Source organism: Ursus arctos, chromosome X (assembly GCF_023065955.2).
Source record: "Ursus arctos isolate Adak ecotype North America chromosome X, UrsArc2.0, whole genome shotgun sequence".
Taxonomy (NCBI): Eukaryota; Metazoa; Chordata; class Mammalia; order Carnivora; family Ursidae; genus Ursus; species Ursus arctos.
Genome location: NC_079873.1, coordinates 92,309,226 through 92,334,886, shown reverse-complemented (window position 1 = coordinate 92,334,886; position 25,661 = coordinate 92,309,226). Strand labels below are relative to the sequence as shown.

Here is a 25,661-nt window from a genome sequence, read left to right as displayed (position 1 = left end):
GATCTCAGGACCCTGAGATCATGACCTCAACTGAAACCAAGAGCCAGAGGCCCAACCTACTGCGCCACCCAGGCGCCCCAGATTCTTTCATGGTTCTCGTCTTTGAGTTGACAGGGTGAACCCAGAATTTCAGCAGTGGAGAGTCTGACCATATTTTGGGACCTGTATAACTTCTTGCACAATTTGGCATTTAGCAAAGTGAATTTTGGGTTTATTAAAAAATTTTCTAAGCACTTTTAGCATCATAGAGGTGTTTTGTTTAAACATTCATGAGCAAGCATTTGCTAAGTAATTGTATGTAAAGCATTCTACTTGGAGGAAGAAAATATATCCAATATCCTGAAATATCCTATAGTCTAGCAGGGGCAAAAGAGAACATGAAGCAACCTGATATCAACCAATACTAATATTTTTTAAAGATTTTATTTATTTGTCGGAGAGAGAGAGCAAGAGAGAGCATAAGCAGGGGGAGCAGCAGGCAGAGGGAGAAGCAGGCTCAACACGGAGCAAGAAACCCGATGCAGGACTCGATTCCAGGACTCTGGGATTATGACCTGAGCCAAAGGCAGACGCTTAACTGATTGAGCCACCCAGGTGTCCTAGCCAACACTAATATTAATATCAATATCAATCAGTAATTACTAAGTTATCATAGCACCCACTGTGAGTGCGGCACCATTGTAAGTGCTTTATATGCATGAACACATTTAAACTATGTAACAATGCTATGAGGTAGTGACTTTATTATCCCCATTTTACAGATGAGAAAACTGAGGCACAGAGAAGTTAGATAACTTCCCAAGGTTGCACACCTAATAAGTAGAAGAGCTAGCATTAAAATCTATACAGCCTAGTTTTAGAGTCTGTGTTTTTTAACCACAATGCTTCCTTTTTATTCCATGTCTGACAGGGGACATTATATAAGAGCATGATAGCTAAACAAGGCATGCTAGAAAATGTTCTGGATAAATACAGAGAGAGGAAGGATCAGAGTAGGGTGTTTAAGTTGGCAAGCTATTTTGAATAAGGTACTTTTGAAGCAGCTCTTCTTGAAAAGCAAGGAATGTATTCTGAATATTTTAATGCCCAAAGCTGTGTGCATGTATGTTGCACGTGTATGCACAGGGGCACACGCGTGTGCGTGTTTGTGTTCATTTTGAACTAGAAAAAAATTGCAAGGGTAAATCAAATGGAGAATCCTATATATTGACAGCCTATCATAGCTCTGTTTTTGTGTACACTACAAGGCTCCACAAATATGTTTTTAAAACTATGTAACAACTTTATAGAGCTATAATTTAACTACCCTATAATTGGCCCATTTACAGTGTACAATTCAGTCAATTCAGTGGTTTTTAGTATCTTCACAGAGTTGGGTAACCATTACCACAATCAATTTTAGAACACTTTCATCACCCCAAAAAGAGAAATAGGTGTTTTGAAACAAATGTAGCCACAAAGGGAATGGACGTAACGTGTCTGTTGGTACTACTGTTTTTATAGCAAAATGTTCAGAGATGCCTGCTCAGTGTAACTGAGATCTTATGCCATTCTCCTCAGTGTAGTTCTAACTTGCTGCAGAACGCCTTCTTTTAATTTCATTTCAATCACTGACTAGTCTTTTAAAGGATTATATATTTATCTGACTTTGAATTCTGAATCCATGTTGATTATGTAGATTTGCTCGTTATGTACTTATCACAAGCATGTGGATATTAGTACTACATAACTAAGCCAGGCTTGCATTTAAAAACAAAACTGCTAAAAAAATAAAAACAAAACAGCTAAACTCGCTAGTGTGAATGGCTCCCTCCTTGTCTACACCTGCTTCTATAGTGTGCAGGAGCCAGAGATACTTGAGAAATGTTACGTGTGCATACTGGCATTTTTTAATATTTCTAAAGATCATGCCTGACATAGGTTAGTAATGGATAGATGGCGGAGATAAAAGTAACACTTGCCTTTGGCCAGGATATAGAACTGGGATGGTGTGTTTTGGAAAATGTCCCGTAAAATGTGTTCCGCGATACTGTGTACATGTATTGCGAAATAACTGGAACTTAAAAAAAAATCAGAAGATTTTTCAGCCAACTCACACTTGACTAAAATATAGTCTGTTGTTACAGTCAACAGTGGGAGTTACCAAACCAGATATCCGTGTGCGGTGCAGGAAAGGTAGGCTAGTCCCAGTTCTCCATTAGAGTAATAAGCTATAGTCAGTGTTAACTGTCCAGCTAAAGAGTGGCTATTTACTTTTTATTATTAAAAATAATCTTTGAGGGGCGCCTGGGTGGTGCAGTCAGTTAAGAGTCAGACTCTTGATTTCAGTTCAGGTCATGATCTCAGGGTCATGAGATCGAGCCCCATGTCAGACTCTGCACTGAGCACAGAATCTGCTTGGGATTCCCTCTCCCTCTCCCTCTTCACCGCCCACTAGTGCTCTTTCTCTCTTCTTTCTGTCTCTCAAATAAATAAATAAATCTTTAAAAAAGAAAACAAAAACTAATCTTTAGACATAATTAGATGTCTCGAAGAATGTAGCTATCTTTGTAAATGAGTTAATCTTGGATTGGTCTCTTCCTACTTCTGATTTCACCTACTTTTTCTTTCAGAATGATTTTGTAATGTTATTTTATGCTTCCTCCGTAGTTTTTTATGCTTATTATATACTTGAAGTGAGTTTCTTTTCAGGGGCCAAAGTAGTTTCATTTGAAGTTAAAGTGACTTGATTCACTCAAAATGATTTGCTGTAAATGTTAAGTGTGTGTGTGTGTGTATACATATATATATATATATATATATAATTTATATAAAATTATATTTATATATGTATTTAAACTGAACTATAGTTGACATAAAATATAATATTAGTTTCAGGTGTATAACATAGTGATTTAACAATTATATTCATTAAGAAATGTTCACCAAGGTAAGTGTAGTTACCATCTGTCACCATACAGAGTTATTACAATACCATTGATTATATCCCCTATGCTGTACTTTTCCTCCCTGTGGTTTATCGATAAATGGAAGTTTGTACCTTTTAATTCTCTTCACCTATTTTGCCCATCCCCCCAAACCCCTCTCCTTTGGCTACCACCAGATTGTTCTCTGTATTTGTGAGTCTGTTTCTGTTTCGATTGTTTGCTTTGTTTTTTTAGATTCCACATATAAGTGAAATCATACGGTATTTGTCTTTCTCTGACTTATTTCACTTAACATAATACTCTCTAGGTCCATCTGTGTTGTCCTGAATGGCAAGATTTCATTATGGCTGAGTAATATTCCAACACACGCTCCACATCGTCCCTACGCACTCATCTACCAGTGGATATTTAGGTCGCTTCCATATCTTGGCTATTCTAAACAATACTACAATAAGCATAGAGGTGCCTGTATCTTTTTGAATTAGTGTTTTGGTTTTTTTGGGTCGATGCCCTGAGGTAGAATTACTGGATTGTATGGCATTTCTATTTTTAATTTTTTGAGGAAGCTCCATACTGTTTTCCAGAGTGGCTGCACAAGTTTGCATTTCTACCAACAGTGCACAGGTGTTCCCTTTTCTCCGCGTCCTCACCAACACTTGTTTCTTGTCTTTCTGATAGCATTCTGACAGGTGTGAGGTGGTATCTCATGGTGGTTTTGATCTGCGTTTCCCTGATGATGACTGATGTTGAGCATCTTTTCATGTGTCTGTTGGCCATCTGGATGTCTTTGGAAAAAAGTCGATTCAGGTCCTCTGTCTGTTTTTAATCAGATTATATCTCTTTTTGGTGTTGCGTTGTGTGAGTTCTTTATGTATTTTGGATATTAACCCCTTATTGGTTGTACTATATGCAGAGATCTTTACCCATTCGGTACATTGCCTTTTTGTTTTGTCGATGGTTCCCTTCATTGTTCAAATGATTTTTAGTTTGATGTAGTTCCAGTAGTTTATTTTTCTAATGTCCAAGAATTTGCTACTGGGTTCAGTCAGTTAAGCATCTGACTTCGGCTCAGGTCATGATCTCAGGGTCCTGGGATCGAGCGCCATGTCAGCTCCATGCTCAGTGGGGAGTCTTTGTCTCTCTCCCTCTGTCCCTCCTCCCACTTGTGTGCTCTCCCTCTCTCTCTCTCAAATAAGTAAGTAAAATCTTAAAAAAAAAAAAGAGTTTGCTACCTGTGTTTTTGTTTAGGAGATTTATGGTTTCAGTTCTTACATTTAGGTCTTTAGTCCATTTTGAGTTTGTTGTTGTATATGGCACAAGAAAGGGGTCTAGTTTCATTCTTATGCATGTAGCTGTTCAGTTTTCCCAACGCCATTTATTGAAGCTACTTTCTTTGATTGCATATGCTTGCCTCCTTTGTCTTAATTGACATTATAAGCGTGAGTTTTTCCTGGGCTCTTTATTCTGTTACATCAGTCCTGTGTCTTTTTTTGTGTCAGTACCGTTCTGTTTTGATAATCACTGTAGCTTTGTATAACTGTTTGAAATCTGGGATTGTGATACCTCCAGCTTTTCTATTTTTTTTTTAAGTTTTCATTTAAATTTCAGTTAACATGCAGTGTACTATTAATTTCAAGTGTATGATGTAGTGATTCAACACTTCCGTACAATACCTGGTGCTCATCACAAGTGCACTCTTTAATCCCCGTCACCTATTTCTCCCATCCCCCCAGCTACCTCCCCTCTGATAACCCTCGCTTTGTTCTCCATAGTTAAAAGTCTGTTGCTTGGTTTGCCACTCTCTTTTTGTCCCCTTTGCTCATCTGTTTCATTTCCTAAATTCCACATGAGTGAGATCATATGGTATTTGTCTTTCTCTGACTGACTTATTTCACTTAGCATAATACTCTCTAGCTCCATCCATGTTGTTACAAATAGAAAGATTTCATTCTTTTTTTATAGCTGAGTAATATTCCATTACACACACACATACACATACACACACCCCGATGTGTGTGTGTGTGTATATAGTTATATATATATATATATATATATATATATATATATATATATATTCTGTGTATATATATATACATACCACATTTTCTTTATCCACTCAACAGTCAGTGGACACTTGAGCTGTTTCTATAATTTGGCTGTTGTAGATAAGGCTGCTATAAACATCAGGGTGCATGTATCCCTTTGAATTAGTATTTTTATTTTCTTTGGGTAAATACCTAGTAGTGCAATTACTGCATTGTGGGGTAGATCTATTTTTAACTTTCTGAGGGACCTCCATACTGGTGTGAGGTGATAGCTCATTGTAGTTTTGATTTGCATTTCCCTGATGATCAGTGATGTTGAACATCTTTTGAAGTGTCTGTTGGCCACCTGTATATCTTCTTTGGAAAAATGTCTATTCATGTCTTCTGCCCATTTTTAATTGGATTATTCATTTTTGGGGTGTTGAGTTTTATTTATATATTTTGGATACTAACCCTTTATCAAATATATCATTTGCAAATACCTTCTGCCATTCTGCACATTGCCTTTTAGTTTTGTTGATTGTTTGCTTTGTAGAAGATTTTTATTTTGCTGCCTCCAACTTTGTTCTTTTTCTTAAGATTGCTTTGGCTACTCAAGGTCTTTTGTGGTTCCATTCAATTTTAGGGTTATTTGTTTGAGTTCTGTGAAAATTACTATTGGTATTTTGATAGGGATTGCATTGAATCTGTAGATTGCTTTGGGTAGTATGGATATTTTATTTTATTTTATTATTTTTTTTAAGTTTTCTAAATTTGTTTATTCGACAGAGATAGAGACAGCCAGCGAGAGAGGGAACACAAGCAGGGGGAGTGGGAGAGGAAGAAGCAGGCTCATAGCAGAGGAGCCTGATGTGGGGCTCGATCCCATAACGCCGGGATCACGCCCTGAGCCGAAGGCAGATGCTTAACCGCTGTGCCACCCAGGCGCCCCTGGGTAGTATGGATATTTTAATAGTATTCTTCCAATCCATTATCATGGTGTATTTTCCCATTTATTTGTGTAGTCTTCAGTTTCTTTCATCAGTTTCTTACGGTTTTTAGAGTACATGCGTGTCACCTCCTTGGTTAAATTTATTCCTAGGTATTAATTTTTTGGGTGTAAATTGTAATTTCTCTTTCTACTAGTTCATTATTAGTGTATAGAAATGCAGATTTCTTTTTTTTTTAAAGATTTTATTTATTTGAGAGAGAGATAGGGAGAGAGAGCACGAGCATGGGGGAGAAGGAGAAGCAGGCTCCCTGCTGAGCAGGGAGCCCAATGTGGGGCTTGATCCCAGGACCATGGGATCATGACCTGAGCTGAAGGCAGATGGTTATCCGACTGAGCCACCCAGGCGCCTCTGCAGCAGATTTCTGTATATTAATTTTGTATCCTGCAACTTTACTGAATTCATTTATTAGGTTTAATAGATTTTGGTGGAGTTTTTATGGTTTCTATATATAGTATCATGTCATCTACAAATAGTGACAATTTTCCTTCTTTCTTACCACTTTGTTTACTTTTTTTTTCTTGTCTGATTGCTGCGGCTAGGATTTCCAGTACTATGTTGAATAAAAGTGGCAAGAGTGGAATTCCCTGTTTATTCCTGATCTCAGGGGAAAAGCTTTGAGCTTTTCACCATTGAGTATGATCTTATCTCCTGGTTTGTCATATATGGCCTTTTTTAAGTTGAGATATGTTCACTCTAAACCCATGTTGTTGAGTTTTTATCTTGAACAAATGTTGAATTTTTCAGATGCTTTTTCTGCATCTATTGAGATGATCATATGACTTGTATATTTAATTTTGTTAATGTGCTATATCACATTGATTGATTTATAGATGTTGAACCATCCTTGCATCCTTGAAATAAATCCCATTGTGGTGAATAGTGCTTTTAATGTACTGTTTAATTTGGTTAAAATTTGTTGAAGTTTTTTAAATCTGTATTCATCAGGGACATTGGTCTGTAATTTTATTTTTTCGTAGTTTCTTTGTCTGGTTTTGGTATCAGGGTAATTCTGGCCTCATAGAATGAATTTGGAAGCATTCCCTCCTCTTCTGTTTTCTGGAATTGTTTGAGAAGGATAGCTCTTAACTAGTCTTTAAATGTTTGGTGGAATTTACCTATGAAGCCGTCTGGTCTTGGATTTTTATTTGTTGGAAGCTTTTTGTTTTGTTTTGTTTTGTTATTGATTCAGTTTGTTTATCAGTAATTGGTCTATTCAGATTTTCTATTTCTTCCTGATTCAGTCTTGAAGGATGTATGTTTCTAGGACTTTATCCATTTCTTTTAGTTTCTCCAATTTCTTGGTGTATAATTTTTCATATTAGTCTTATAATCCTTTGTATTTCTGTGGTATCAGGTTTTTTTTAAAGATTTTATTTATTTATTTGACAGAGAGAGCAAGTACAAGCAAGGGGAGCGGCAGGCAGAGGGAGAGGGAGAAGCAGCTCCCTGCTCAGCAGGGAGCCTGATGTGGGGCTCGATCCCAGGACTCTGAGATCATGACCTGAGCCCAAGGCAGACTCGTAACTGACTGAGCTACCCAGGTGCCCCACTTTCATTTATGATTTTACTTACTTTGAGTCCTTCCCTTTTTCTTGATGAGTCTGGCTATGGATTTATCAATTTTGCTTATCTTTTCAAGGTTCAAGCTCCTAGTTTTACTGATCTTTTCACTTGTGCTTTTAGTCTGTATTACATTTATTTCTGCTATGATCTTTGTTATTTACTTCCTTCTATTCACTTTGGGCTTTATTTCTTCTCCATTTTCTCATTCCTTTGGTACAAGGTTATATAGTTTATCTGAGATTTTTCTTGTTTCTTGAGATAGGCCTGTATCATTATAAACTTCCTTCTTAGACATTTTTTGCTGTGTCTCAAAGATTTTGAACCATTGTATTTCCATTTTCATTTGCCTCCAGGTACTTTCTGATTTCCTCTTTGATTTTTTTTGGTTGACCATTGGTTGTTTCAGTGGCATATTGTTTAGCCTCCACATCTTTGTGTTTTTTCCCAGGTTTTTTTTTCCTTGTAATTTACATCTACTTTCATACCATTGTTGTTAGAAAAATGCTGGATATGATTTCCAGGTTTTTTTTCTTGTAATTTACATCTACTTTCATACCATTGTTGTCAGAAAAATGCTGGATGTGATTTTAATCTTTAAAATTTATTAAGGCTTGTTTTGTTGGCTAACATGTTATCTGTCTTGGAGAATGTTCCATATCCATTTGAAAAGATTGTGTATTCTGCTGTTTTTGGATGGAATGTTCTCTGTATATCTGTTAAGTCCATCTGGTCTAATGTGTCACTCACTGCCACTCTTCCCTTATTGATTTTCTGTCTGAATTATCATCCATTGATGTACGTGGAGTGTTAAGTCCCTTACTATTATAGTATTACTGTTAATTTCACCTCTTATGTCTGTTCATATGTGCTTTACATATTTCAGTGCTCTTATGTTGGGTACGTATATATTTACAACTGTTATATCTTCTTGTTGGATTGATCTTTTACCATTATGTAATTCCCTCCTTTGTCTCTTGTTACAGTCTTTGTCTTAAAGTGTATTTTGTCTAATCCAAGTATTGCTACCTCAGCTTGTTTTCTGTTCCATTTGCATGGAATATTTTTCTTCATCCCCTTCACTTTCAGTCTGTATGTGTTTTTATGTCTGAATTTTGTTTCTTCCAGGCAGTATATAGATGGGTATTGCTTTTTTATCCATTCAGTCACCCTATGTCTTTTGATTATAGCATTTATTCCATTTACATTTAAAGTAATTGTTGGGGGCCCCTGGCTGGCTCAGTTGGTGTAGTGTGTGAATCTTCACCCTAGGGTTGTAAGTTCAAGCCCCAGGTTGGGTGTAGAGATTACTTAAAAATAAAATCTTTAAAAAAATTAAAATAAAGCTTTTATTATTATTATTTTTAGAGAGAGAGTGCTCATGAGTGAGGGGAAGGGAGGAGCAGAGGGAGAGGGAGAGAGAGAATCCCAAGAAAGCTCCATGCCCACTGCAGAGCCCGATGTGGCGCTTGATCTCACAATCCTGAGATCATGACCTGAGCTGAAGTCCAGAGTCAGGCGCTTAACTGACTGAACCCCCCAGGTGCTCCATAAAGTATTTATTGATAGGTATGTACTAATTGCCGTTTCGTTATGTTTTTTGGTTGTTTTTGTAGTTCTTCTCCATTGCTTTTCTCTTGCTATCTTCCCTTGTGATTTGGTGATTTTCTCTAGAGTTACATCAGTGTTTTTTTGTGTATCTATTATAGGTTTTTGCCTTGTGGTTCCCATGAGGTTCCCATATAACATCCTGTGTATAATGGTCAATATTACGTTGATGATCACTTAACTATGAACACGTTCTAAAAGTACTGTAGTGTTACTCCTTCTAACAGCATTTTATGTATATGACATCATATTTTGTATCTTTTCATTTTGCATATCCATCCCTTTAGTGATTTTTGTAAGCATAATTTTACTACTTTTTCTACTCCCTGCTTCCTCCCGTTGTTTGTGGGCTGCTGCTGTGACTGCTGTGGGCTTGCTGATGGGCAGAGCTGCTCCCCTCTTTCTAGGACAGGAGTTGCTTTGGAGCTGTGCTGGTCCTGGCCAGGGCTAATTGTGCCAGGTGTGGTGGGGCTGTTGCCACTTTGAGGGGGAGACCAGTCTTAACTGGGTCTGCCTAACAGATGTGGTGGGATACGGAGTGCTCTGTACTTGTATCTTCCAGAATGGGGGGATTGAGTGGGTTGAGCCTGGGCCGCATGCTACGGCCAAGTGAGTGATGGTATTAAGGCAGATGGAGAGTGTCAGAGCTGGCTCCTGCCAACGTCTTGCCAGCCAGGCTGAAGGAGGCCAAGAAAAATAGCATCCCCCAGCACGTCCATTCCTGGAGAAAACTATGGGTCCCTGTCCCTTCACTACATTCCCTAAAATCAGTCAATTATTAGTCCGTAAATCTCAGTCGGAGTGATATATGATAGTGACCCTTTAAGAGAGGAGTGTCAGTTCCTAAACCCTCTGACTTCCTCAGTGTTAAATCCCACTGGTTTCCAAAGGCAGACATTTTGGGGGAACTGTCTTCCCAGTGCAGGTCCTCAGGGTGGGGTGCCCAGTATGGGGCCTGGTTCCCCCTTTTCCTGGCTGCCCCTTTTCCCCAATCCTGTGGCATCCCTTCCACCTCTGGGTCGAAATGCCAGGTGTTCGTTTCCAGAATACGTCTCTGCCTTTCCCACCCTTCTTTCCTTTCCTTTTCCTTTTCTTTTTTAAAGATTTTTACTTATTTGACGGAGAGAGAGCAGAAGCAGGGTGAACAGGAGAGGGAGAAGCAGACTCCCCGTTGAGCCGGGAGCCCGATGTGGGGCTCGATCCCAGGACCCTGAGATCATGACCTGAGCGGAAGGCAGATGCTTCACCGACTGAGCCACCCGGGCGTGCCCTCCCCCTTCCTACTCTTTTCAGTGAGTCTGTTTCTTTATGTTCTTAGCTGCGGAAGAGCTGTTCTTGCCGTCTTCAGGTCGTTTTCGGAGTGTGTTGCATTTGATGTAGTTGCAGCCTCCGAGTGCCTGTGGGAGGAGGTGAGCTCAGGACCTTCCTGCTCTGCCATCCTCCCCAAGTATGTTTTTTATTCACTTAAACGGATTCTCTGTTCATCACGTGTGGTGATGGTGTCCTGATCTCACACCTAGTGGGTAGGATGGGATTAGACAAGGTGGCCCTGCTGTCACTGGAAGAAGAAAACTAAGTATACCTTTAGGTTAATTAGGGGGAAGCACATCTTTATCCTAGAGATTAATTGTTCATATCACCTGGAGTTAGGATATGAGATGCTGTGGAGTTAAAAAAAAAAAAAGGCTTGATTTAGGAGTTTTGGTGTCTGTATTTTGATGCTGCCTTTTTTCGTTGCTAATTTTGTTTATTAAGCCATTAGGATATGGAAAGGGGTCAGCAATCTGATTTAAGACAAGCCAAACTGGTCTGGTTTAAGAGGGCCACTGTGACAAGGAGAAAGTATCACCCATTTAGAAAAGAGGATTTAGAGTAATAGGACTAATCAGTGTCCTATGACTTGAGATATCATTCACTGATATTAAAAAAATGAACCCATTACAATATGCGCAGAGACTTCACAGTGGTTTGATTCTCTGCTTAATTTAGTGCCAGAATTGGTGTAGACTCCCTAAGAGTTTAGAATGGCTCTGAAGACTGCCTGTGAGTTAGGTCCACCTACCCGTTTTAAAGATGATTCTGCTTTTCTGCAGGTAAGGGAGACTTGCTGGCTTTAGTTAGCCTTACTGTATAGGGCAACACTCTCTGATGAGAGGAAATGAGTTCTTTCATGTAAATTCATTCAAGAAAAATTAGCGACCACCTTCTGACCCATGTCCTGGGGCTGCGATGGTGAACAAGGCAGAATCCTTCTTTTCTCCCCAGAGGCGGTCACAGTTTCCTGTTCATTTTCTTTGTTCTTCTAAAATGCTGCAGAAAGGCCTTGGAAGGCCTAGTGAGTCTCCCTTGGCACTGTGTTTGGGGTCATAACGGGAAGGAGGAGAAGGAAGTTTGGTCTCTGGCTCCATCAAGCCGAAGTGCTGCCCTTAGTTATAAACCCTTGTTTAATTCTTACAAGCCCAAAGTACTTTCTTGGTTGTTACCTGTATCCCTTTCCAGTAACTTAATGGAGATGATAAGATCACAGTTGTGACCATCATCATTTAATTTTCAACCGGAGAACACAGTTAGTGGAAATACAAGCTGCCAAGGGACTTGTATAGGAATGGGTAATTTCCATGCCGTGGGATGACGTGACGGGCACCTAATGGTCCTGCCTGTCTGAAAAATGTTACTTCCCTAAGTACTGAAGTCTTAACGATCTGTCTGACATTTCCACTAGCTGGTTAGATCTGTGGCTTCTGAAGATTTTTATTTGTTAGTTTGGGTTTTGGGTTTTAGTTAGCAGAACCACTTGATTGATTGATTGATTGATTGATGGAGTGGGGAGGGGCAGAGGGAGAGGGAGAGAGCAAATCTTGAGCAGACTCAGTGCCCAGTGCGGAACCTGATGCCGGGCTTGATCTCACGACCCTGAGATCATGACCTGAGCCGAAATCAGGAGTTGGACGCTTAACCAACTTAGCTACCCAGGTGCCCCAGCAGAACCACTTTTTCTTTTTTTAAAGGTTTTTTTGTTTGTTTGTTTTTGATTTATTTGAGAGAGTGAGAGAGAGACAGCCAGAACAAGAATGGGGAGGGGCAGAGGGAGAAGGAGAAGCAAACTCACCGCTGAGCAGGGAGCCAGACTTGGAGCTCAATCCCAGGACCCCGGGATGATGACCCAAGCTGAAGGCAGATGCTTAACTGACTGAGCCACCCAAGTGTTCCCCAACAGAACTACTTTTTAAAAAAAATAGTCCAACCAAGTGAAGGTTGGGTACCTTTGCTGTAGCAGATCAAAATGGGTTTATAGAAAGCCTTGGTGCTGCCTTCTCTAAACTTTATTCGTGAACATGGAATAGTTTACTTGATATGTAATTATTGAAAGATACTGAGAACCTGACCAGGACAGTAGTTTTCAACATGGTGGGCATAGAGAGGGGTGGATATCAACCACAGAAGGCAGCATGGGATGCTGGCAGTCCAGGCTTAGCTGTAATGGGATATCTCCACAGGGCTTCTTGGGCTCCTGTGTATAGCTTGCTGTGTTAGGAATGCTATGAGAGATTCCCGAAGACCTATTATACCTACGCACTTTTACTTAACTAGTTTGAGAACCTTAAAGATCAATTTCCTTAGTTTGAAGGGCATGGGTACTGGTAAATTTAGGTGTAGATCTCTTACTTCCTTTCCTGTGTTATCTTTGTTAATGGAAACTTTTCTGTCAGCTTAAAAAACTGATTTTGAATACTGGAATAATAATTTTAGGACCTTGAATTAACATGAGCCCATTGCTGTACTGTCCTAACCACATTATGCAAGTAATTCATGTTGACAACCCATTTTTGCCTTCTATTCATGTTTACTGCTTAGCATTGTTTTAGCATAATGACATAATGACATTTTTTTAAATTCAAATTCAATTAATTAACATATAATGTATTATTGGTTTCAGAGGTAGAGGTCAGTGATTCATCAGTCTTATGTAACACCCAGTGTTCATTATATCATGTGCCCTCCTTAATGCCCATCACCCAGTTACCGCATCTCCCTATCCCCTCCCCTCCTGCAATCCTCAGTTTGTTTCCTATGATTAAGAGTCCCTTACGGCTTGTCTCCCTCTCTGGTTTCATCTTGTTTTATTTTTTCCTCTCTTCCCCTATGATCCTCTGTTTGAGGGTATTATGCTAAGCAAAAGAGGGTATTATGCTAAGTGAAATAAGTCAGAGAAGGACAATTATCGTATGATCTCACTCATATGTGGAATTTAAGAAACATAATGACATTCTGATAACCTATACGTGCTCACTCAACGTGAAAGACGTGAATTCTAGAACTCCTTATCTCTGTCTATCTATTATGTATTTATTTTTAGAACTCTTTTTTTATTGTCTGGTGTTACTGGTAAGTATGAGCAGTTCTCGAATGTTTCAGATCCAGTTTTAATTTCCGCTGTGTATTTATGTAGATAGAAGTTATCTGCTGTAACAAACAGAGGCCCCCAAATAGAGTGCCTTAAACAAGCTCGTTCTTTCCCACATCAGGGCTGGATGGCAGCTCCTCCATTATTAGGTACCCAGGCTCGTTCTGTCTTGTTCTGCTGTCCTCCAAAAGCATCCTCCGTGTTGATTTCAGCTGGCTGCTCTCACTGTCGCATTCGTATTCTGACTAAAGGGATGACAGCAGGGGCAGGAGAGAAGACACTCCTTCCGTTTAAGGATCTGACTTAACACACGTGTATACCGCTTGCTCACAGATCCCGCTGGCCCGACCTTGTCCGGTGGTGACACCTGGCTATAAGGGAGGCTGGAAAATGTGGCCCTTAACCACGTGGCCATGTGCCCCGTTAAAATGATGATTACTTTCTTAGAAAGGAAGAGAAGATGCTGGGGGACAACTCACAGTCTCTGTCGTACGCGGTTTCTAATGTACAATTCTATGACTTATCTGGAGATATTATTTTCATAATACTGGGTACCCAGTTGCTTCAGGATTAGAATCCAGACACGTCAGCATGACGGATTTCGGCTCCTGCCCGTCCCTCTAGCTCCTCTCTCACCCCTCCTAAAGCTGCATTCCAAATTGCACCGCCGCAAACGTGCCGTGTTTTCTTAGCCTCACACTTTTGTAGTTGCTACTTTTCCTGGAATGATGACTACTCTTTGTCCTTCAGGGCTTTAGTTGTCACCCGTCCTGGGAACATTTCCTTGAGCCTCCTCTACTTCACAGCTGTTGCCAGTTGTTTTCTCATATATTTATCTAGTATCATTTGTGCCTTTCTTTAGCAATGTTTATTATAATGTATGCTTTTACTTCTCAGTGTCTCCCACTGCATTGTGAGTCCCTTGAGGGCAAGGGCCAAGTCAGTCACCTCTGTGTTGTCTGCTATGATACCTGACCCCGATTTTTCTTCTTTTTTATAAAGATTTTGTTTATTTGTCAGAGAGAGAGAGTGAGCACACAAGGAGGGAGAGCGGGAGAGGGAGAGGGAGAAGCAGGCTCCCCACCGAGCAGAGAGCCCAATGTGGGGCTCGGTCCCAGGACCCTGGGATCATGACCTGCGCAGAAGGCAGACACTTCACCGACAGAGCCACCCAGGTGTCCTCTGACCCTGATGTTTAACTAATATTTGTTGAGTGAGAAAACGAATGAATGAACATTTAGCTTACTAATTTTGGCTGTTTGATTAAGCTGGCAGCTTTTTGCCATTTGGAAATTGCCATACTTAGAATATTATCCAGTAGCCAGGACTGGGTAAGTTTATAATAGGCATTGGTAAACTCAAATAGACAGTTTGAAATATTTATCAGATAACTAAAGCATACACATTACAGGGGATACAAGAAACATGTGTAAAATTTTAGGGCAAAGAGGAGCCCTAGGTATCATTTCATCCAACCCTACTGATTTTAAAAAGGTATATAATATAATGGAGAGGAAAAAGTTAAATCACTTGCTCAAGGGCCTCTGTGTATAAGGAGCTTGTAATGTCATTGGATAGATGATATGTACAGACATGAAAAAGGTGATTGAGAAAAAAGTGCCCAAGCAGCAGAGAAGCCTGGACTAGTCAAAGTAGGTTCAACCACAGACCTAGTTTTTGAGGTGAGTCTTGATGGCTGGGAAGGATTTTGATATGAGAAGATATTCCAGGTGTAGGGAATGTGTTAATAAAAGTGCACATATAAGAGGAGCCTGGGTGGCTCAGTCGGTTAAGTGTCTGACTCTTGATTTTGGCTCAGGTCATGGTCTCAGGGTCGTGAGATCGAGTCCTGCATAGGCCTCTGTGCTGGGCATGGAGCCTGCTTAAGATTCTCTCACTCCCTCTCCTTCTCCCCCTCCCCCCCTTAAAAAAAGTGCACATGAAAGGATGTACAGGTGACTGTTGGGATCTGTTCCGTTAAATGGTATTTAGTAATAAGAGAGAAAGGAGAAAAATAGGGTCAGAAAATGGAGGGACATCAATCATGCTGCAGAGGGAAACCACTGGCACTTTTTGAGTTAGGTGACTGATAGAATGAGAGTGATTTTTGCATGTTTAATTTGACTGGCAGGTGGACTGGGTTGAAGGCTAAATGGGTCATGAAACTGGCATATTGTCTAATCTGCTGATTAAAAAATAACTTAATGGATTCTAAAGTTTTTGCTCAGTGGCGAAAACATGAAACACCACGAGTTCCCATGATAATTAACATGGTTCCCATTAAATTAACGTGGAAAAAGTAAGCCCAAGCAGCAAGCTTGTGATATTATAATGTGCATGTATTAGTCATGACGTGACATGCTGGAGATAATTGTATAAACTCTCACGTTATGCCAGTAGACCATACAAATTCCGGAAGTAACTGAGAACATGGTAGCAGCTGCAACATCGGGCCTTGCTGTTTTGCCAGTCCAGCCAATTAACATGAAGCAGCGTGAACCCTCAATACATTTGGAAACCATTTTGTTTAAAAATGTTTTCTTTAGAAACCTAAAATGGAATATTGTATTTTGGTACAAAACAGAAGCAAAGAGGCAACAATAGTTAGAGATATACACTAACTTAAACTTTATCCAAAAATGAAAAACATTTGTAGAGTCAGGGATGAGTGTACTGCTTTAAGGGCAATAAATGTGTGGGTGTGGAGGGACCTGTGGATGGGCTTCATGTAGGCTTTTGAAAGTGTCTAAGTTTATAACTTCAGAAACATGATTGAATACTTAATCATTTCGAAGGTCCTATATTAAAATAGTTTGTTTTATCTTTCTTGTAAGAATTACAGGGAAAAATCCAGTTAAATGAAGGTTAATTTAAGTTGTGTTTATTTGAGCCTAGCATATATGTGAAACATTTTTAGGAAGCTTACCCAAAAAATATTTGTTTCAGATGTTGGACAATTGAAGGTGTCAATACCTAGTCTATAGTGTTTTTGTACTTCACTATGATTTAAAGTTAACTGTATGTTGCTTTTGAAAATTAAAAGCATTTTAACAAATAGTGTATTTTTTCTCTGACCCCACACCCCCCACTCTGTTAGAAAATTTGGCAAACTTTATTATTTTTTTAAATCTTATTTATTTATTTGAGAGAGAGAGCATGAGAGACAGGAGAGAGCACAAGCAGGGAAGGGGGGAGGAGAGGGGCAGAGGGAGAGGGAGAAGGAGACTCACCGCTTAGCAGGGAGCCCGATGCGGGGCTCCATCCCAGGACCCCGAGGTCATGATCTGGGCCGTAGTCAGGTGCTCAAACAGCGGAGCCACACAGGCACCCCAAATTTGGTAAACTTTTAGCCCATCATAAACTTCTTATGCCTTTATAAAAACATGAAAATCCATAACAACCAGTTTCAGCATCATACGCTATTGTAAGACTTAACCATCATTGTAGGAAAGTCCTGCTATTGAATGTGCCTTTAAGACATAAAACCAGTTCTCATGATCTCCTAGCTATAATATATCGAAAAACACTTATTTGTTCTGGTTCCCACTGTGATTGAAATCCTAATTAGAATACTTAAAATAATTTGCAGTATGTTATTTAATAGGAATCTTTCAATAGACATCAGCACACGTGTTGTCTATCTATTACATAAAATAGTACTTAATCATTGCGGACTTGAGAATTATAATATAGTAGTGGTTAGGAGTATTAGCTTTAGCCCGACTTAAAATTAGACTGCCACTTCCTACTTGTGTGTTAATAAGCAAGTTACTTAATTTAATTGAGTCGTGGTTGCCTTGTGAAGAAATAAGGAATTTTATAGGAATCAAATAGGGGTGCCTGGGTGGCTCGGTGGGTTAGGTATGTGACTCTTGATTTTGGCTCTGGTTGTGATCTTGGAGTCATGAGGTCAGTGTGGAGTCTGCTGGAGGTTCTCTCCCTCTCCCTCTGCCTCTCTCCCCGCATGTGCACGTGCACATGCGCGTGCGCTCTCTCTCTCTCTCTAATAAGTAAGTAAATCTTTTAAAAAAAGGAATTAAATAAAATAATGCATGTGCGTTCTTAGCATAGTACTTGCAATATTGTAAGATTCAATGAATACTAGCTATTATTATTTTATATAAATAGTATATTTGATTTTCCAAGGAATTTTGGCTGTTTAAATCTTTTCTAGCTATTTTATTTAAAGCAAACATCTATAGAAGAAAAAATATCAAAAGAATGAGCTAAGTGACAACATCAGCAACTTAATAGTTATCAAAGAATAGGGGACATTTTTGTCAGGTAAATTACTTGTTACTGTTGTCAATTATTTGGACAAATAATTAAAGAAAATGACAAAAATTAACCACCAGGCTTCGAATGACTTTGCCTTAACTCTTACTGATAGGATTTGTTTTAAATTGCCTATTACTTAGGAAATAACCTGATTTTAATTAGACTTTTAAAAAACTTTATTTTGAACTAATTACTGATTCACAGGCACTTGCAAAGATAGTACAGAAAGAAAGCGTGTGCCCTTCTCCTTGTTTTCCCCAATGTAACTATAGTACTTTATCAAAGCCTAAAAAATTGACATTGGTACAATGTGTTTATAATTTTACACCATTTTATCACGTTATATATGCATGTAACCACCTCCACATCGATATATAGAACTATTCCATCTCCATAAACACAATTGAGACAATTCAGGAGAATAAGGGAGGAAAGAAAATCTATTGTATTTACCCATATTTTTCTTACCATGTTCTTTCTTTCTTCCTGATATTGTAAGATTCCTTATTTTATCATTTCCTTTCAGTTTAGACATCTTCCTTTAGCCTTTCTTGTAGAGTAGGTCTCCTGGCAACAAATTCTTAGTTTTCCTTCATCTGAGAATAAATTGATTTCTCCTTCATTCCTGAAGGATATTTTTGCTGTATATCGGTTTCTGGGTTGACAATTCCTTTCTTCTCGCATTCAGAAAATCTTGTGTGCCCCTTCCTTATGGCCTCCATGGTTTACTGATGAAAAGTCTGTCATGTGAATTGTTTCCCCTTGTAGGCAAGGTGGCACTTCTCTGTCTGTCTCTGATTTCAGGATGTTTTTATTTGTCCAAAGTATGACTATGGTGTGTGTTAAATTGGATTTCTTCAGAGTTACCCAGTTTGGGGTTCACACAGCCTCTTGAATCTGTAGGCTTCTTTCTTTTGCCAAATTTAGGGTGTTTCCAGCCATTATTCCTTTGAGTACTTTTTCAGCTGTGCCCTATTTTTCTCTCCTTCTCAGACTGACGACATGAACATTGAATCTTATGTTATAGTCCCCCAAATCCTAATGTTCTGCTTATTTTTTTCTCTCCCTTTTTTCTAGGCTGGGTAATTAGTATTAGTCTGTCTTCGAGTTCACTGATTATTTTCTTCTGCCCCTTTCATTGTGCTGTTGAGCCTATCTGCTGAGAATTTTATTTCAGTTATTGTATTTTCCAGTTTTAAAAGTTCTATTGGGTGCTTCTTTATGTCTTCTATTTCTTTACTGTGACTTTCTATTTCTTTGCTGAGACTATTTTTTCATTTGTTTCGGGCACGTTCATCATTGCTTGTTCACACATTTTTATGATGGCTGCTTTCAAATCTTTGTCACATAATATTAACATCTCTGTCATCTTGAGGTTGACATTTATTTATTTTGTCATTCAGCTTGAGATTCTTTTCATTGTTAGTATGATGAGTGATTTTTTTTGGATGTAGACTTGGACATTTTAAGCATGTCATGAGATTTGGAGTTTTATTGACACTTTCTCTGTTTTAGCCACCTTCTTCTGGCACCACTCTGTCAGGGGTGGGGACAATGGTGACTCATTACTGCCACGTGGGTCTAGATGTCCAGATGCTCCCGTTGGCCTCTGTTGACACTTGAGGGGTCAGTCCTTCATTACCGATGGGTGAGGGGTGGGAGTACCGGTTCCCCATTAGGCCTCCAGTGATACCTCCCTTGCTACTTTGGCAGTAATGTTGTTTAAAGATATCTTTACATAGGCAACATTTCTTTAGTTTCTAAGGCAAAGTGCTAATTCTAAGAAGCATGTACCTCACATTCAAGAGTCTGTTATACCTTTGAGAATTTACAGATATTAAACAAATGTGTCTTGAGGTAAGGGCAATAAAAGAGGACGGATGTGGAGATGACAGATTTCACAGAGAATAAAATCTTAGAGTGAGAGTGCGGGACTAGTGTCACACTGAATTTAGTAATGTCATTATAATGCTTAAGTAATGATTAAACTTGCATGTTATTGCAGCATTAGTTAGCTAGCAAACACATAACTCTCCTTAAAATCCTTCAGAGACATATTGGATTGGCGCACATCATTGTTTTACATGTCCTGAAACAATAAATATAGATTGGACGGATTGAAAGACTTTCTGCTTTAGCAATGAATTTCCTCGGTACCTCAGTATCTCACTGTGATTTTACTTTGTCTCTTCTGTTGTTTCCTTCTGAAGGAAGTTAGAGAGCACGGCTCCAAAATAATAGCAGCAGCAAAGCCTTTCTTTGCTCCTGGAATTGAGGTGTTCTGCTGAGGGGCTAGAAGGGGCCATTGATGGCCCCAGAGTCAAAATTTAACTTAGTATAGTGAAATATTCGGAGCTGAATGTGAACATATATATCACCTCTCTCAGTTTAGAGACAATGAACTTAAAGCCCAGAGATGTTGTCAGACCTGGGAGAGGTAACAACTACTTGGAAAGAAATGGCGCCCGAATTCAGACGCTCTGATCCTGGGGCCATTGTGTTTTCCATTAGCTGGTACAGCGAGGGGAAACTGAGACCCGGAGCCTGCCCTCCAAAATTCTAGTGGGGGAGATGGCAAGGACAAAAGTAACTATAGAATGTGGTAGAAAGTTACTGCGTTCATAAAAGATGGTCAGATAAAGTTCGGTGAAATGTAATTCTTCAATCATGTAAAAATATACGTCAATTCAAAAAAATATATACTTCAGTTCTGTCCTATGGATACATAAGGAAAAGGAAAGAAGTCAGAAAGCTTGCTTCCAGCCTCTTTTAGAGAAAAAGATCTTTGAAATTACTGGTTTTTATTTTGAAAATTTATGCTCCTAGAATAAAAACATAGACTGGTGATGGGTAGTAAGGAGGGCACGTATTGCATGGTGCACTGGGTGTTATACGCAACTAATGAATCATCGAGCTTTACATCAGAAACCAGGGATGTACTGTATGGTGACTAACATAATATAATAAAAAAACATTAAAATAAAAAAAATTAAAAAAAGGTAGACAGTGGTGCTTGGTTTAGAGTTGTTCCTAATTTATTTAACCCAATGTAAAGTGTTACAGGTACACCTCATTTTATTGTACTTTGCTTTTATTGCATTTCACAGATACTGTGTTTTATAAATTGAGGGTTTGGGGCAACCCTGCATCAGGCAAGTCTGGCGGCACCATTGTTCCAACAACATTTGCTCACTGCATGTCTCCGTGTCATGTTTTGATAATTCTTGCAACATTTCAAAATTTTTCATGATTATTATATTTGTTATGGTGATTTGTGATCAGTGGTCTTTGATGTTACTATTCTGATTATTTTGGAGTGTCGTGAACTGCATCCATATAAGATGGTCAACTTAATTGGTAATGTTGTGTGTGTTCTGACTGCTCCACCGACCACATGCTCCCCAGTCTCCCTCTTCTTGGGCCTCCCTGTTTCCTGAAACACAGCCATATTGAAATTAGGTGAACTAATAACCCTAAAATGGCTGGGAAGTGTTCAAATGAAAGGAGTCACACGTCTCACTTTAAATCACAAGGTAGAAATGATGAAGCTTAGTGACGAAGGCATGTCTTAAACCAAGATGGGCTGAAAGCTGGGCGTCTTACACCAAACAGCCTCTTTGTGAATGCAAAAAAAAAAAAAAAAAAAAAAAAAACAAGTTCTTGAAGGAAATTCAAAGTGCTACTCCAGGGAACACATGAATGACAGGAAAGCAAAACAGCCTACTGCTGATACGGAGGAAGTTTGAGTGGTCTAGACAGAAGATCCAACAAGCCGCCACATTCCCTCAAGGCCAAGCCTAATCCGGAGCAAGGCCTTAACTCTTCAATTCTGTGAAGACTAAGAGAGGTGAGGAAGCCGTCGGAGAAAAACTGGAAGCCAGCAGACGGTGGTTCATGAGGTTTAAGGGAGTAGCCATCTGTAGCACACGAAAGTGCAGGGGAAGCAGCCCGCGCTGATGGAGAAGCTGCCGCCAGTCATCCAGAAGGTCTAGCTAAGATTGGTAATGAAGAGGCTGTGCTAAACCACAGATTTTCAGTGTAGATGAGGCAGCCTTCTATTGGAGGAAGATGCCATCTAGGACTTTCATAGCTGGAGAGGAGAAGTCAGTGCCTGGCTTCAAAGCTGCAGAGGACAGGTCGTTGCTGTAATTATTAGAGGCAACTATAGCCCGTTCCTTTAAGTTGAAGCCAGTGCTCATGGACCATTCCAGAAATCCTTAAGAATTGTGCTAAGTCTACTCTGCCTGTGCTCTCTACAAGGAATGACAAAGGCTGGATGACAGCACAGCACATCAAAGAGCTAGACATCCCAGTGTAAGGGAGATTTTCTTTTTGGTGTGTGTGGTGTGTTTTTTGTTTTTTTTTGGGGGGGTATTTTTAATGACTGCAACAAAACTGATCTAAAATTGCAGCTTCTGGAAGAACCATTTATTCTTGTTGGTCTTGTACCTCTCCTCGAACTTGACCTTGGCCTCTCGTGGGGCCTTGCATCGAAGAGCAGTGTCTCTGAAGTCATCCTTGTTGATGACAGTTTTGTCCAAGGGGATATCCATGAGATGGGCATGGGATGATTGTAGTTATAAACATTCACAAAAGACTTGATCTTTGACCTCTTGGCAATTTCTTCTTGCCCATGGCAGTTGTCATTTTGCAGGGATAGCAGCCCATTCCAGCCTCCAGAGCATAGCTGTAGGGACAGTATGAAGTGCCATCATCAGTATTCTTCACGATGACTGCTTTGAGTCAAGAGTACTGTCCAGCCGGGACCAGCACCACCTTCCCGGGTTTCATGAACTTGCCCACGTCGACACCAGCCCTGCAAGCCTACAGCAGAAAGAAGGGAGATTTTCTAATAAAGCGCTTGAATAATGGAATGAGTCATCTCAGGGTACAGGGACTTCTGTCACTGGACGTGATTAAGGAAAGGCTCGCTGACCTCTTGACAGGAATGATAGTTTATGGGAGAATGGAGCATTGTATAGGTGGTGGGGTGTAGAGGGTCTATTACCTTCCCTTTGGACTCTAAGATTTTATTATTTAAATTATTTGAATTGCTGCCTAAGCTTTGGAAACACAAGCATAGTTTAAATATTTTATTTTCCTCACTTGACACAGGAGAAATCCTGTATTTCTTGATTTTTAGAGAACTGAGGTGTCATATCTAACATTAAAAGAATCTATCATTGTGAAGTAACATTCTCATTATTGGGATTATATATTACATTAGGCACCCCTGTATTTCATCAGAGGTGTATACAGGACTAACATTTTAGTCCATGCATCCCTCTTGGGTGGAAGAATTGAAGCAGAACACCAGATGTAGCCTATGTGGGGGAGATTTCCCACTATAACAACATATGAGTGTGTTTTAATTTCTAGTAGTGGTCAATACAGTGATGTCCAGTGTTCCTTCTCAATATAGAGATTTCAGGTGCTTTTGAGTTTATTATAGAGTATCTCATCCACATAGAAAAACACTTGGGAAAAAAAACCCAAAATTATCCGTGAAAAATAAATCTCCTCTCTCGAGTGGCAGACATCATTCGTTTTTTATTTTTGTCTTTATGCTTACGGATGTTTTCTATGCAAATAAAAGTAGGTGCATATATCCTCTTTTAAATAACAACTGAGAACAAATGATAGAAACTGCTCTTTGCCTGCTTTTTAAAAAATGCTTTAATGTATGTTCAGATCTTCCCATGTCAGGACATAAATACCTACTTTATATAATTTTTAACAATTGAGATATAATTCACATACCATAAAACTCACCCATTTCAAGTGCACAATTTAGTCATTTTTTAAAAATTTGTTCGCAAAATTGTGCACCCATTACCACTAATTACAGAACATTTTCATCAAAAGAAACCCTGTATCCATTAGCAGACACTTCACATCTCCCCCTCCCCCCTGTCCTTGGCAATCACTAATCTGCTGTCTCTGTGAATTTATTTATTCTGAACATTCCGTATAAATAGAATCGTACAATATATGGCGGTTTTTTTTTTTTTTTTTTTGGTCTAGCTTCTTTCACTTAGGACAATGATTTCAAGGTTCCTTTCGGTTCTCTAACATGGATCAGTAGTTAATTCCTCCTGTGACTGAATAACATTTTATTGGATAGATACTACAAAATTTTTTGTATATGCATCCATTGATGGATATTTGGCTCATTTCCACTTTTTGGCTCTTACGAAGAATGCTGCTATGAATGTCCATGTACACATGTTTACGTGGCATGTTACCTTCCTATTTTTATAACTTCATAGTAACCCGCCATGTGGATGTTCCGTAGTTAATCTAAATTGTCTCCTACTCAGGGCATTTGAATTAGGTGTAGACTGGGTAATTAAATCTCTTGCAAACTGTCTTGCACGTCCTTTTCTGTGCAGCTTTGTGAGACAATATTCTAAGCGGTGGAATTACCACATCAAACGATATGTGTCATTTTTCATTTTGATTAATATATTGCCTCATCGCTTCCCGGAGAAGTTTCATCAATTTACGCTCCTGCATATCTGTTTCCCCACAGTGTTTTCTGTTACCTTTTCAATCTCTCCAGCACTTATAACGTTCACTTTTATTCCTAATATTTCATGCTGACTCTTCTTGCCAGATGTTCGGCATGTTATTAGGCTAACTGCCCCTGCCCCCCAACATGCCAACTCTTGATTTTCTTGATTTGTATTATTTTTGTTTTCTGTTTCATTCCTTTGTGCTCTTTATTATTTCTGTACTTTTTGAAATTTTATTACATCGGGTTTTTTCCTAGCTTATTACATTGGATGCCTAGTCTAGGTATTTTTTTTTTTTGGCCTTTCTTTTGTAATGTAAGCACTTAAGGTCATAAGGTTTTTTTTTAAAGATTTTATTTATTTATTTGACAGAGCATAAGCAGGGGTAGTGTCAGGCAGGCGGGGAGGGAGAAGCAGGGAGCCTGATGTGGGGCTCCATCCCAGGACCCTGGGATCATGACCTGAGAGGAAGGCAGATGCTTAACCAACTGAGCCACCCAGGCACCCCTATCATAAGCTTTCCTCTAAGCTTTGCTTTAGCTGCACCTCACAAGTTTTGCTGTGTTGTATTTGTTATTCTTCCATTTTAAGCATTTTCTAATTTCTTTTGTGATTTCTTCTTTGACCCTATGTGTAGTTTAGGAGTGTGTCTTGATATCCAAACTTGGATGGTTTTAGTTATCACTTACTGATTTTTAGCATAATTTCGGAGTGAGTATGGAATATACTTTTTTAAAAAAGATTTATTTATTTGAGAGAGAGAGCACACACTAGCAGGAGGGGAGAGGGAGAGTCTCAGGCAGACTCCTTGCTGAGCACAGAACCCATCTTGGGGCTCCATCTCACGACCCTGAGATCAGGGCCTGAGCCGAAACCAAGAGTTGGATGCTTAACTGACTGTGCCACCCAGGGGCCCCTAGAATATACTTTGATTTTCATTTTGATATTTGTTGAGACTTTATGGCCTAGTATGTGGTCCATTTTTGAAAATATTCTGTGTGCTTGTGAAAACAAGATATTTTCTCCATTTGACGAAATCATGTTCCATGTATACTCAATAGATTAAACTCGATAATTGAATTTAAAGTATGTGTAACCTTACAAGATTGTTTTTGTCTGCTTGTTCTATCAGTTACTGAGGGAGGTGGTTTAAAATATTCCAATCTGTGCATTTTTCAGTTTCTTAGTATGGTTCAGCCATTTTTATTTTATATGTTTTGAAGCTATGTGTTAATTGCATAAAAGTTTAGAATTATTTTGCCTTCCTTGTAAATTGAAACTTTTATCTAGATGTGGTCAGAAGGAGAAAGGATCCTCCGTCCCTCCTGCTT

At 39.2% G+C, this 25,661-nt stretch overlaps 1 protein-coding gene and 1 pseudogene across 7 annotated transcripts in view; one reads left to right on the top strand and one right to left on the bottom strand.

The window, feature by feature from the left end:
- Positions 1-25,661, top strand: part of KLHL13 (kelch like family member 13) — a 282,631-nt gene that overhangs the window by 100,396 nt on the left and 156,574 nt on the right. Inside the window, exon 1 of one of the 7 annotated variants that reach the window (XM_044392148.3) lies at positions 7,350-10,424. The exons of the other annotated variants lie outside the window; for them this stretch is intronic. Within the exon in view, the coding sequence (XP_044248083.1) occupies positions 10,371-10,424 (54 nt within the window). The 5' untranslated portion in view covers positions 7,350-10,370. Of the gene's footprint in view, positions 1-7,349; positions 10,425-25,661 lie in introns of those variants that run through there. 7 annotated transcript variants of the gene reach the window in all.
- LOC123002252 (60S ribosomal protein L27-like) lies at positions 22,216-22,612 on the bottom strand (annotated as a pseudogene).